Source organism: Trichoderma harzianum (assembly GCF_003025095.1).
Source record: "Trichoderma harzianum CBS 226.95 unplaced genomic scaffold M431scaffold_10, whole genome shotgun sequence".
Taxonomy (NCBI): Eukaryota; Fungi; Ascomycota; class Sordariomycetes; order Hypocreales; family Hypocreaceae; genus Trichoderma; species Trichoderma harzianum.
In genome coordinates, this window is record NW_020209258.1 from 803,088 (window position 1) to 817,066 (window position 13,979).

The 13,979-nt window shown below is 51.9% G+C and overlaps 3 protein-coding genes across 3 annotated transcripts; 2 read left to right on the plus strand and 1 right to left on the minus strand.

Moving 5' to 3' along the window:
• Positions 1–1,924: 1,924 nt before the first annotated feature.
• On the plus strand, positions 1,925–4,791 carry M431DRAFT_91189 (hypothetical protein; the record flags this gene model as incomplete). Its single annotated transcript, XM_024924232.1, has 4 exons — positions 1,925–2,015; positions 2,087–2,213; positions 2,291–3,921; positions 3,980–4,791. The coding sequence occupies 4 exons, from the start codon at positions 1,925–1,927 to the stop codon at positions 4,789–4,791; spliced, it is 2,661 nt and encodes an 886-aa protein (XP_024771957.1).
• A 2,267-nt stretch (positions 4,792–7,058) lies between these two features.
• M431DRAFT_484341 (hypothetical protein) lies at positions 7,059–10,364 on the plus strand (the record flags this gene model as incomplete). Its single annotated transcript, XM_024916192.1, has 1 exon — positions 7,059–10,364. One exon carries the CDS (start codon positions 7,059–7,061, stop codon positions 10,362–10,364), a length of 3,306 nt encoding a protein of 1,101 aa, XP_024771958.1.
• A 553-nt stretch (positions 10,365–10,917) lies between these two features.
• Positions 10,918–11,985, minus strand: M431DRAFT_91073 (hypothetical protein; the record flags this gene model as incomplete). The annotated part of the gene is made up of 1 exon (XM_024924213.1): positions 10,918–11,985. The coding sequence occupies one exon, from the start codon at positions 11,983–11,985 to the stop codon at positions 10,918–10,920; it is 1,068 nt and encodes a 355-aa protein (XP_024771959.1).
• Between the last annotated feature and the right edge of the window lie 1,994 nt (positions 11,986–13,979).

Sequence of the window (13,979 nt, forward strand, 5' to 3'; positions counted from 1 at the left end):
ATACCATTGAGGAAAAGGGGATGGCGCTGACCGTGATCAAAATCTCATATGGATAACAGGAACCAACTACTAGCATCCAACGGTCCCTAAATCCAAACTCAATGCGTCTTTCAGCATATTTTGCGTGAGACAGTTGGTGGGTTATCGCAAACCTGCGGCTGCAACCTTTGGCTAGGCGAACGCATTCGGCCGTACTCTAGACTAACATGATCCGGAGCTGATGTGAAATAGGTGAGATGCAAGTCTCCGGATTGTACGACGAGTACTGTAGTGAGAATTTTTTGTAGTCGTAGTGTCGGATGTGGCGAGTTGCCGGTGCCTTTCAGGCTTTGAAAACTCAGGTCCTCGTGGGGCATACGGCTTTGCTTGACGCCATCTTTGAATATTTTGTGTTTTATTACCGATGTTCGTGGAGCTCGTGGAGCATTTGAATGGAACTGACGCCACGGCGAATTCGCAACGAGCCGAGACTAAACAGCGCTCTCAAAGCTTATTCCACTCGCCAAGACGAGCCGAGTAATCAACTCCGAGGGCCAAGACGATAAACATGTATATGTAGTCATTATTCATCACCTCATATATGGACAGCATCATCGTACATAAGGTCTGGCGTCGACACCCTCAGGTCAGGACAGCCGGATCAACGCGTGGGCCTCCAAAACCGGGTTCTGGCAGCCCAAGGGTATGACGAGATTGAAAGTTGCTCGTGTGCGTGTGACGCCCACGCTTCTGCCGTCCCTCGGCCCACAAAAAGCACAGCTGAACAGGGATCGCCTGCAAGCCAAGTTCAATATCAAGGCAAGCTAAAGGGCAGCCGGACAGGGGGGCTGAACCCACAAGCCACGACCCCATTGAGTTATCGAACGGTGACCCCCTCCTGGGAAATGAGATGTCTTGAATGAAACTCGGCTCGGTGCGTGCACAGGAGAGAATGATGGAGGAAAAAATTTCTAAAATTGCCGGGCCTTGGGAGGAGTACTCGTAGCCTTGGGGGGTTCTGGACGGGGAGGCGCATGCGAATAATTGCATATGGTGAAGCGGCAAATGGTCTCAGCTTGCCGGCCTTGTCCTCCAATCCGTGTCTCTGCTTCGTTCCTCTTTTTCCCACTCCCTCATCATCACTCACTCTCGCTATCTATTGGTCGTCTGGTACGGCCATCCGCTCGTTTACCCGCCCAAGCCACATACGCACAAGCTCCAATAGCAGCTGGACACACGCAAGATTTTGGATCCGATCCCTCCCTTTTCTTCCAAGCTCTCAAGCAGACAGACAGCCTTTTATCGGCCCACATAGGCTAGATCGGCAAGTTGGCGCCGCAGCCGGGTCCTTGTCTGGCTGAGACAGTGACTTATTAGTGGCACGGCCAACTCATCAGGTCCAGCCCACGAGGGGAAGAAAAAAAGAGAAGCCCAGACGAGAGGGACGAAGAAGAAAAAGCTAGGCACAGGAAAAGAAAGGATACACGACTAGTTAAGGGGAGCACAACCTCGTGCCTCTCACAAGCGGAATACGCGTTTATCCATCGCTTCGGCATCTACTGCCGCTGAAGGACCTCGGAACTCGCCTTCCCTGTCCCGTCTGTGTCGCCATCGAGAGATCGATTGTTGATCAATCTGCCAAGCGTCAAGAGTACAGAGTACTTTTGTACCTTCGGTTGGCGATATTAGACGCTTGTCTTCCCTTTTTTTTCTCTCTCCACTTGGCATATCTCTGTCAAATCTCACAAATCCCTGCTTTGCCCACCCCCTTCAAGCTACCTTACTTGGAGCTGGCGCTTTGCACACGGCATCCCGCATTCAATTCGATTCGCACTTTTTAATTTCTACACCGATTCACGACGACGAGATACTTCGAGCATTTTCATAACAGCACCGAGTACCCCCTGGCGCGCGCGGCAACGGCTGCGAGCACGACGTCGTCAAGATGGGCAACTTTATCAGTTGGCTCAACAAGAACCTGGCTCCCGACTCCAACCAGGGATCAGCGCGGGAATCCCAGCCAGAGTCAGCATGGGGTGAGTTCAAGCTTCACTGGATGAAAATATACTGTCGATATAGGGCTGACTGAGCTTGTGTCTGATAATAGGCATGCTTGATACTCTCATTCCTGTATTGATAGTATCGTGTGTCTACATTGTCATCTTCTTGTTCCTAAGAAGATCCCAACGGCGCTACTATGCGCCGCGTACATATCTAGGGTCTTTGCGCGAAGAGTGAGTGATGCCTTTCTTCATGTCAAGTGGGAGAAGTAAATAGGCGACAGACATGGAGATAAACTGATGCAATATAGCGAGCGAACACCAAGCATACCCAGCAATCTGTTGACCTGGATTTCGGCCTTCTGGAAGATCCCCGATGCCTACGTTCTGACCCACCAGAGCCTCGACGCCTATCTCTTCCTTCGATATCTGCGCATCTGCTTTGTCGTTTGTTTCGTCAGCCTTCTCATCACCTGGCCCATTCTGTTCCCCGTCAATGCCACCGGAGGCAAGGGTCTCTCCCAGCTCGAGATCCTGTCGTACAGCAATGTCGACATTGAGACGCACAAGAACTACCTCTACGCCCACACCTTTGTTGGCTGGGCTGTCTATGGCTTCCTTATGTACATGATTACGCGCGAGTGCATTTTCTACATTAATCTGCGCCAGGCTCACCACATCAACCCCCACAACGCCAAACGAATCTCTGCCCGTACCGTGCTCTTCACTTCCGTTCCAGAGGAATACAACACCGAAGAGCGTATTCGTAACATGTTCAACAACGTCAGGAGGGTCTGGGTCTGCGGCAAGACGGATGAGCTCGACAAATTGGTGGAGGAGCGCGACGATGCCGCCATGAAGCTTGAAAAGGGAGAAATTGGCCTCCTGACAAAGGTCAACAAGGCCCGCATCAAGGCCATGAAGAAGGGAGAAACTCAACCCGAGGGCCCTGCCACTACCGAAGATGGAGATATCGAGACAGGCGACATTGCTTCACGCTGGATTCAGGACAAGGACCGCCCGCATCATCGACTTGGCTTCCTTGGTCTCATTGGCGAAAAGGTCGACACCATCTTTTGGAGCCGCAATGAGCTGCAGCGTCTGATTCCCGAGGTCGAAAAGGCTCAGGCCGACTGGAGAGCCGGCAACAACGAGAAAGTCCACGCTGTTTTTGTCGAATTCGAAACTCAAGGCGACGCTCAATATGCATTCCAATCCGTCACTCACCACCAGGCCCTGCACATGGAGCCCAAGGTCATTGGCGTTCAGCCTGCAGAGGTTGTTTGGAAGAGCTTGTCCTTCCCCTGGTGGCAGGTTATTATCCGCCGCTATGTCGTCTATGCCTTTATTGCCGCTCTCATCATCTTCTGGGCCATCCCCGTCGGTATTGTTGGTTTGGTTGCTCAGGTGAACACGCTGAAGAACATTCCCGGCTTGACTTGGATTGGCGATATTCCCAAGCCCATTCTTGGAGTCGTTTCCGGCTTGCTCCCAGCAGTGGCTCTCTCCGTCCTCATGTCTCTGGTCCCTGTCATCATGCGTCTCTGTGCCAAACAGGCCGGCGAAGTTACTCAGTCTCGCGTCGAGCTGTTCACCCAGAACTCGTACTTTTTCTTCCAGCTCATTCAGGTGTTTTTGATCCAGACCCTTACCAACGCAGCTTCAACGGCCCTTGTTCAGATCGCCCAGCAGCCGCAACAAGTCTTCAACATTCTCTCTGAGTCCCTGCCTACGGCATCTAATTTCTACATTTCCTACTTTATCGTCCAGGGTCTTACCATTGCGACTAGCGTCGTTACGCAAGTTGTCGGTTTCTTCATTTTCACGCTGTTGTACAAGTTTTTGGCCAAGACACCCCGAGCCATGTATAAGAAGTGGACCAGCCTCAGCGCCATTTCTTGGGGTAGCGTTCTCCCAGTATATACCAACATTGCTGTCATTAGTATGTTTCTTGTAGATTTCTTCTATAATTACCAAATGCATCTGCTAACTTGTCATAGGCATCACGTATTCAGTTATTGCTCCTTTGATCCTGTTCTGGTCATCCATTGGTATGGGCTTGTTCTATCTCGCCTACCGATATAATATCCTGTTCGTCACGGAGACTCAAATCGACACTCATGGCTTGATCTACCCTCGTGCACTGAAGCAGCTGTTTTCTGGCATCTACCTGGCCGAAATCTGCATGGTTGGTCTCTTTGCCGTTTCCAAGGCTGTCGGACCTGCAGTCCTGATGGCTATTTTCCTCGGCTTCACCATCCTGTACCACCTCACCCTGTCGCGAACCCTCGATCCACTTCTCTACGGCTTGCCACGAAGTCTCCAGGCAGAGGAGGAGCTTATTCAGCTGCGCGCCGCCGGCAATGGAACCGGTACTAGCATTGAGGAAGGTCTGGCCTCCAACAATGTCTCTCACGATGACACTACCGGCAAGACCCAGGAACCCAAGAAATTGCCCCTGGACGCATCTGGCAAGCAGGGCAACTTTATTCTCAAATTCCTTAAGCCTTGGGTATATGCGGATTATGCCACACTACGCGAACTGTTCCTCAAAGAAGAGCACTTGGCGGAGCCGATGCAGTACGCCGATGAAATTGAGGCCGAAGCGTTCTTGCCACCATCCGTTTCAAGCAGGACTCCAATCCTTTGGATCCCCTCGGACCCTGCGGGCTTGTCCAAGCAGGAGGTTGCTGCTTCAAGCAAGGTGGTTCCCATCACGGATGAAGGCGCAACGCTCGACGAGAAGAACCATGTTACGTGGGATTCTGAAGGTGCTCGACCACCCATCTGGGAAGAAAAGATTTACTATTAGGCGGCTTAATACTCGATACCCCCTCCCGTCTTTTTGTTTAATTCTGCCTGCAGTGCGTCTGGCCTTTTTTTTTTATTACACTTGAATTGGCGGTTTTATTAAGACGAAGAGAGACAATAATATGTTATTTACGGTCGTATGGATAGGACTAAGCATGATATCATCTGGAGAGCGCACGAACGAGGAAGAGCACAAGATTCATGTTAGACGAGGGCAGTTAGTTAGATGTATTGTAACTGGCCAGGACACGCAGGCTACTTGCACTTTTTTGCTTGAATTCGTAATGTCGAATAGAACTAGTAATTGTGAACAAGACCAAGACGACGCATGTCTCAGTTGACGCATTGACGTTGTCTGACTTTGAGCCGATACAAAGCACAGACAAGGACAAGACAAGACAACTGGGAAAGATTCAGGTTTTGCTTTTGCTCTGCCGCGTGTTCCCTGCTAGTCCAACGGTGGCCCGGCGGTTCTAGGCTTCTCGTCATTTCCCGGGTGGGGGGCTGAAGCGGGCGAGAGAGACGGAGAAGATGCTGCGTGTCAGCACGAGCAGCTGATGATACTCGTAGCAAAATAGAGAGAGCAACAGAGTTACAGTATCTCATCGAGAGTGGCTGCAGGCGGCATCATATCGAGATAGAGAGAACGTCCAATGGCTGCAACTGCACATCATCTGCACGCCATTCCCAGCCATCTTTGTTTGACAGCAGCCGTTTCGATTGGCTGCCGCTCAAGCTGTTTAGGTGTGTCCCCCAGCCCCTCGTTGCATCACATGTGCTGATAGGTGGCTGGGCCCCGATTTGCCCAAAAGAGCAGTTGGACTAATAACATGCTGATAGTGAGGACAGTGGCTGCGGTACTAAAAACAAGGCAGGAGGCATTGGAATATTCTTCTCTGCTGATGGATATTCATGAGTGTATTTTTAGGTGTTTGAGTAAGACAGATAGTATAGAATTGATTCTCTGATAATAGCACGAATAGCAGTAGACAAAAAAAATTCTTGCTGATGGTCTTATGGATTGATCCCCAATCTAGGGCGCTAACATAATAACGCCGTGCCCCGCTAAGCCGTGGTGGGAAAAAGAAAGAGGCCAAGCTTTGGTTGCTCCCGGCAACGGCGGTAGGACAAGGACAACAAATGAAGTTGTGTGGGGGGATGAGGATAATGAGAATTGACGGACGAATTAATGGGCGTCAGATGAGATGATTCGTGATGTTTATGAAAATGAATGAAGATGGCGAGATCTGTACAAGTATAATGAATAGTTATATCGACGTTTTATACTTTTTTTCATGACAGCGGCAGCTATCAAAGTATGATAAATGAGTGTCTTGAAAGCCTAGCAATCCGTTAAATTAAAATTACTTGAGGCGTCCATAATCGACGTTGCAGCGGCTCTGCTAGCAGCTTTAATGGTCAGCGGCTAATGCTTTCGCTTCGTGCAGCTCAACCCACGGAAACAACGGCCGTCTGCCGCCTGCAGGTGCACATGTTAGCTCTTTCCCTCGCCTGTATCGGCCGGACTGGCTCCTGCCCCCCTTGTTGACAATCCCAGTCTGTCAAGCACCACCCGCGTGCTGCGCCTTCCTTCTGCTGCTACCACCAGTGTTGTTACATACTGCTGCTGTTGCTGTTGCTGCCACTGCTGTTGCCAAAACAGCCACCGCTAAAGCCGGGGTGCAGCCCACCGCTTTGCGCGTGTCTTTTTGCCTTCCAAGCTCTATGCTCGTACCAGCGCCAAAAGGGTACCTGCATCTTGCAAGCCTTTGGCCAACTCTCGCGGCCGTGACAAAAAAGCTTCAGCTTGCTGTTGGTGTTGAGTCGAGCTGGAGCAGAAGAAGCTGACCTAATATCTTGTTCATCTGGTACTATTTCTTTTTTTGCTTCATTTTCTACCATCTTCCCATCTCGTCTCGCATTGTGAGACCCTGAGAGATTGGCTCTCGGATCGGACCCTCGACTCCAGCTTCGCCTACTGCACGTCCTCGATCGTCTGTGGGGGAGCTGCTGCAGCACCACTATTTACTCGGCAGAGGCGGTGGATGCGATTCTAAACCGACGACTGGCGCGAACGACCTCGAGAAGAACAGAAAAGAAGCGGACGACAAACGACACTCACGATTGCGACAAAGACAAGGCTGCGAGGGATCGACATGCCACGATGATATGATCGACAAGCGAACAAGGCAAACGATCCCAGGGAAACACTAGAAAAAAAATTAATCAGGGAGACGGGAGTGAGAGAACTCGGTGCGAACTCGATCAATGGCCGTACCACCAGCGCCGTTTGCTCGCGGACGCGCGCAGCCGCATCGCGCAACACCAGGCCTGGCGCGATCAAGTCGCTTCGTCTGGTCTGCAGCTTTGCTCTTGGGGGCTCCATTGGTGACCGCCGCGCATAGCTTCCCCTATGTTCCCACCCAGATTCTCACGCCTGATGCGTGCTTCAACCAGAGCGCGTGCCATGCCCCAGACATCGCTTACATCTTCACTCAGGATAGCGACGACAATGTGCAGTTCCTGTCGCTGAACATTTCGAGCACGGTTGGAACGAACACCAAGCTAAACCCCGTTACGACGAGCCTGCCCTTTGTGGGCGGAGACAATCCGAAGAATACGGCATTTGGCGCAGTAAGAACGGAAGAAGGCGCTGTGCTGATATATGCAGGAGAATGTGACCAAGGGCCAGGAAACGTGTGGACGTATGGAGAGGGAGCGGCTGCCGGGGGTAGCGGCGACGCGGCCTGGGTGAAGCACGCGACAACGTTGGGCAAATCGCAAAAGAGCACATCGTCAAGGGGGCCGTACTTTCTCGGGGGAACAATTGCCTTTTCCGGGACACTGGCTCCCCTGTTGGACGAACCGACAATATACTCCTATGGCGGCATGTGTGATACGCCGTCGGATAGCTCGAAGAATTGGCAATCTGCGGCGAATTACACCACAGGCATGATGAGTCTCTCTCCAGCTGACAACAGCCCTTCGTCCAAGTCGTATGCTCAAGTCACTGCCTCAAACTCTGGGCCTAAGACGCCCATTGCCGGCTTCAGTCTCACCGCGCTGCAAAGTTCGATGAGCAACAACTCTGGAACGGTCACACAGCAGACCGCGTACGTCATCATCGGCGGTCATACCAAGCAAGCCTTCATCAACATGAGTACCTCTGCTGTGTGGAATCTCCCCGAGGAGTCATGGTCATACGTCAACGTCCAGCAATCGACCGACAACAGTCCCGATGGCGTAGAGAGTCGATCCGGCCATACAGCCACTCTAAGCCAGGACGGGCGTTCCATCATCGTGTTGGGAGGTTGGGTTGGCGATGTGACAAATGCAGCGGAGCCACAGCTCGCCATTTTGGAAATGGGCCAGGCATACGATTCATGGAGATGGACCATTCCCAAGCAACAGCCGGATTTTGGAGACTCTGGCATCTATGGACACGGCGCGGCTATACTGCCGGGAAATGTGATGATGGTGTACGGAGGTTGGCAGATTAGCGATTCGGACTCGTCAAGCAAGATGAAACGACAAACCGGCGTCACCACAGCGCCGCAATTCTTGAATTTGACTGATTTGACCTGGGCGACGACCTACAACAATCCTACCCCCGCCGAGGCCGACGGCAAAAGCCCCCATGCCTCCCCTACCTCGGCTGCTAGTTCGTCTGACGATTCATCCAAGGCTAAAATTCTGGGATTAAGCATTGGGTTTGGAATTGGTGGCGGCCTGGTTCTCCTTGTTTTGGTCCTGGTCATGTTTTTCTGCTGGCGTAAGAGGCAGAGGAGGCGAGCGGCTCGTGAGGAGACAATCAGGGGCATGGCCCAGGATGCCAGCATGTTTATCCACGACTCTGTTGACATGACTGAGCGACCAGATGCTTTCCCCTGGGGTTATCGCAGCTGGTACAATAACGGGCAGGATCCATATAGCAGTAGTGGAGATGATCGATCATTGGGGTACGAGAGCCTACGCGGCTCATATGGCGGCTATGCTCCTGTCGTACCAGGTGTTGCGAGGAAGCCAGTGTCTAGACAGATTCGTGGCGGTTACATACCGGCGAATCAGCTGAACAGCTTTGTATCTACTCCGGGTCAAATCCACCCTATCATGGAGGATGAGGAGGAAGACTTGGCTTATCAGCGAGTCAACCCGGTCGAAGCCACCACACCGACGTCAGACGCATATTCCGATCCATTCCTGACGCCGACAGTTGCCATTGCCTCAGGGGGTCTGCCAGTGTTCCAACCTCCGCCCCCTGGCCAAAGCACGGCTGGTCCAAGCACAGATAGCCCCTTTCACCACGATCCGGATGTGCAAGATTGGGTGTCTGATGTCGACGCGGCGGACGCAATGCTGGCCAGGTACAATAGTACTCGAGCACAGGGCCGTAATTCTCCCACACGGCGAAACTCCCAACGCTCATCCGGCGCACGAGAAGATGATCTCCGTACGGAATCGGCCCTATCAGAATCAAATCGCAGTGCGGGAGATGGTCTAGGTCGATCCAGCTCCGGCCGATGGTCCGCTATTGTTACTGGGGGCCTCTTTGGTGGTTCATCGGCACCGACCACAGAGCCGGGCAAGCCTGGTAGCTCCTCTTCCAGCAGCTACAACACGGCGAAATCAGGATTCGGCGCGCTGCAGGCAGAGGGTCCCAATCTGCTGCTCGGCAGATCAAGTCCATACGAAGATGACGAGTTGCCCAGCTCGCCGTCGAAATCGAAGCCTCCTCGACGAAGTTGGCTTGGTTCACTGCGACGTGTCTTTTCCGGATCAGAATCTACTTCGGGAGACTTGTCTGTTAGAGATAGGTCTCCTCAGCGAGAGATATCGACAGACATGCTAAGCCACGATTACGAACCCCCACTTGCAGCTCTTGGCAGTGAGCTTCTTCGAAGAAAGCAGGGGCGCCAAGACTGGGAAAGTGGTGAGGGCAGCGGTGCTCAAGAAAATGAATGGGATATTGAAAGAGCCGTGGAGAACCGCCTTGTACAAGTCATGTTCACTGTACCCAAGGAGCGTCTTCGTGTTGTGAATGCTGACGATCTTGACGATGGGACGAGTACCGATGAAAGGCAACCTCTTCATATGCCACAGACGGCGGAGCTTGTTGACATGGATAAACGGTTATCGATGGCTACCCCTTCGCTTCGCAGCGGCAGCAAGCTCAGCTCTCATCACGATGACGAGGGCGGAGGTGTGCCTGTAGACCAAGGCGATCGTGACGACGGCTTCTTGAGAATCAACCAGGATGATTATGAAGATAGGAGCGAAGGAAGTGAGAGGGGCGAAATGATTGAAAGACCGCTTTCAGTGGTGACGGACATGTCGAGACCGCTCTCAGTAGCGACGGATGTCTCGTTTGCAAGATCGGCGAGCGTTTATACTGCGGAAGCCATGACGTTTGAGCGTCCCAAGACGAGAGTGCTGCAAATGGTGGACCGCATCGAGAGCCAGAGCAATAGTCCTACCAAGGAAGCGAGTCCGTCAATCAGCAGGTCAGGCACACCGGGCATACGGAGCGTTAAGAGTAAGAAATCTTTGCGAAGTGAGGATCTCAGACGGCAATAAGGGGGAAGGATATGGGATGTTGGGATTTTTTATTCGGGTAATTTAAGGGGGGTCTTTATAGCGGGATATCTGCATACGGTTGGGAGACATTTTTGGAGTTTGTTAACACATCTTCTCTCGTTTTCGCGAAAATTTGTAACTTGAGCGTTCTTTTCGTTTTTTGGATGCTATTTTCTTGTATATAGCCTAGGGTAGGATCGCGGGAGGGTGGATGGAGGGATGGGATGGATTGGCTGGCGGATGGATGGAGAGGATGAGCAACGGATCCAACTTCGATGCCGTGTATGTATGTATGGTATATGTGTATGGGTATATACGAGTCCCTTCGCTTTAATTTGGTTTTGGGTTATCCAAGAGATTTGTATCTAAATTCCAAGCCGTGCTCTACCTAGTAGTATACAATGCACCAGCTTTGCGTGTAATATATATATCGTAGCCTATGTGTTCTCCGTATGTGGACGGTATGCAGTAGTAATAATAGTCAATCCAAGTAAACAACGCCATGTCTCAAGTCAAAGAATGCAAAAACAAAAAATCTAACTCGTCAATGCCATCACCTCAGCCAAGCATTCCATTTCAAAATCGTCTTAATCAGCTTCTTACCCGGAAAATCGATAATGACGACGCCCACCCTTGCCTCGTCGACATTCGCCGACGCATCCTCGAGATACTGCCCCGTCATGTCATTCATGCCCTGTATCGTCCTGTTCATCGGCCCAGCAGCGGCTTCGATAGGTAAAACGCCCACCGAGGCAGACGTATGCGCCAAGTAGAGGAAGCGGTTATCATCCGGTGCCAGCGCGGCGTTTTCCAGGGCGTCGCGAATAGCGGTCCATTTCTCGGAGAGGTGGTAGACGTCCGGGATGACCCATAGGTCTTCGAGAACCATCTCGGGACCTTCCCACCGAAGACCGTACGGGCCATCGCGGGCGTCAAAGTTTTGTAGGATGAATATCTTGGAGCGGAGCGCGCCGAGGGTAGGTATAGGGGCGGCGAATTCGTATTTGTGGAGGTGCTTCGCGGAGCCGGGCGCGGTGAGGGGAGACGAGAAGTGGTGATAGTTGAAGGCGTCTTCGAAAGATATAGAGTTATTGGAGCCGATGGGGTTTCCTTCTTCCTTGAGGCGCATGATGATTGTCTCCGAAGGATGAGCGTCGAGAAACTCAAAGACGTCGAGGAGAACCTGCTCGTAGCCAAAGCCCGTATAACCATTCGCGTGATAAATATGCAGCTCGTCATCCCTCAGCCTCGCCCTGATATCGAGATACCGTAGCCCGCTGTTCAACTGCATGCTAAGATTCCAGTTCTGGCACTGCAGCTGCTCCGACCCAATCTCGTACGTCATCGTATCGTGAGTACCCGGGATGCTCAAGCTGGTGAGATGGACGTCGTCGGGAATCGCCGCCATCCAATCCGGATGCAGGTCGTCGCCAGCATCGAAGCTATAGACGGACTGATAGCCTCTGTAGCATGTCGCGCCGACCATGCAGGGCGCAATGGCGAGGAGGATGTAGAAGAGGGCCATGGCGCCGAGGACGCAGACGGCCATGAGGACGGGGAGCTGACGGCGGCGGCGAGGGCCCGGCTTGAGGGGTTTGATGGGGAGGGATATGGCGCCCATGATGAACGGTTGGCTGGGTATGTAGAAGATGGGATACGATGGTGTAACAAGTGTAACCGCTGGCTGGGGATGAGTTGGGATCGCGAGACAGCCGATGGAGAGTCGAGATCGAACTGGGGATGGTTGATTCAGATCAGGCGGCAGGCGGTCACATGCGTGACCCGCATCAAAGAAGATTTTGCTGATGTATTTTGTTCCCTTGCACAAATAGCAATGCAGGTTTCACACAAGGTAACACAATGCTAATGGATTGTTTGTTTGTTTGTTTGTTTGTTTGTTTGTTTGTTTGTTTGCAAAGTGACGTGCAATGCGATGCGATTGCGATTGCGACTGCGATGCCGCGCGTAGCCGGAGGTTAGACTTATCGGGACCCGAAGATGCTCCGCTATCTCACAGATTACCGCAATAGCCTGCCAATAGGTAATAGTCGGTGATGTTAGCACCGGCAGTCATCAACAGCACTGAAGATTGGTGGCTTTCTCTTGGGATGCCATCAGTGCCTTTGTTGTCAATGTCCTGGTGCCAGTTACACCGCCAAAAGTATAAAATAGCTCACGTCAAACAAAGGCTTTTTTTATGACACTTGACACCCGTTGCCAAGGTCAAATACTGGCTTATCAGGTTGAGCAACTCAGCCCACGTGTAACAAGTGTCATCCCATCAGCCACTCTGCCAAACTCGCTCCCGCCTGCCACTCCGTATAATAACTGGAAGCTTCACCAATGTAGATTTACTCAAGAACTACTCTGTAAGTCTTACCGATATAGTAACCGGATAATTGTGGCAATTTCATCTTACAGTCTTGACACACCTGTTTGCCAATTCAAAAAGTCAATGCGTATTCAAGGCGCATCAACCTCCAGCATCTACATACAAGCATGCACGGCATATCAGATCTCACTTACCCCTTACTTTCTCAAGGTCGTATAGTTGATTAGGGTTACGAATCAAGTCCCCATCGGGCAATTGCGGCGCATCGTGGCTTTCGGTACGGTCAACTCAACCCGCTAGTCGCTGTCCATGTTCATCTTTTCGTCTTCTCACAGGAACCATATATATACCATTTCACACCGAGCCCAGCGCAACAGCAACAACTGTATACTTTTCTCGTGAGTCGCAGTGCTTAGTTGCCATCCAGACTTTACCAACAGCCACGGCGCTACCGCAGCTTAGAGCCGTCAATAGTCCCAGCGGCTTCTCGTATTCGCGGGCGTTAGCTGGCGCGGCGCGGGGAGAGTTCAGCTCCGGGTTTTGTGGACGAGAAAAATCTTGCATCGAAAATGTTGCCATATTGGGCCCGTCCCTTAGACTTTGCATGCGTTAGGGATGGACCCTGGAGCGATCAAGCCTCTTTGGCAGCACGGGCCATTTTTGCGTGTGTAGAATTAGTAGTATCAGGATAATAGGGGCCGAAAGCTCGCAGGTTGGCCTCCGGGTTTCTCGTCAACTCCGCTGGGGTTGCGGCTGAAGAGCCAAGCCCTCAACTCCAAGGATCCGTCAACTCCACTCCGGGCCGTGTACAGTACACGTACACGCTCGGTATGGGCTCAACATGTGATGAAATAGGATTGAGTATACACGTGCTGTACCATGAGCAAGATGGAGCAAACGTGCAAACCGAAATCGGGGCAACAAGGTTGTCCCCATACCCACAAGTCATAGACAAAAGGCCTTTGGCTTGAACACATACAAACATGCTCATGACGGCGTAAAGTTTCGTCTCTCGTGGTAACCATGAGAAGCCAAGGCCAGGAGAATCAAAGTTTCACACGACTGTGGACTGGCTGACTCGGTTCGTTGTTGCTCGCGCTTCATTAGGGCTGCTCCAGACTTCTTAAAAGTGGCCCGCCAGCAACGGAGCCGCTTCCTTTAGTTTGGAACAGTAGCAATCACGCTAACATCCACGAGAGCTGGGCATAAGTCGCAGCACCACACACAAGAGGCAGAGGCAGAGGCAGCTTTGAGCACAGCCAATTGGTCACCGCACTTAGCAG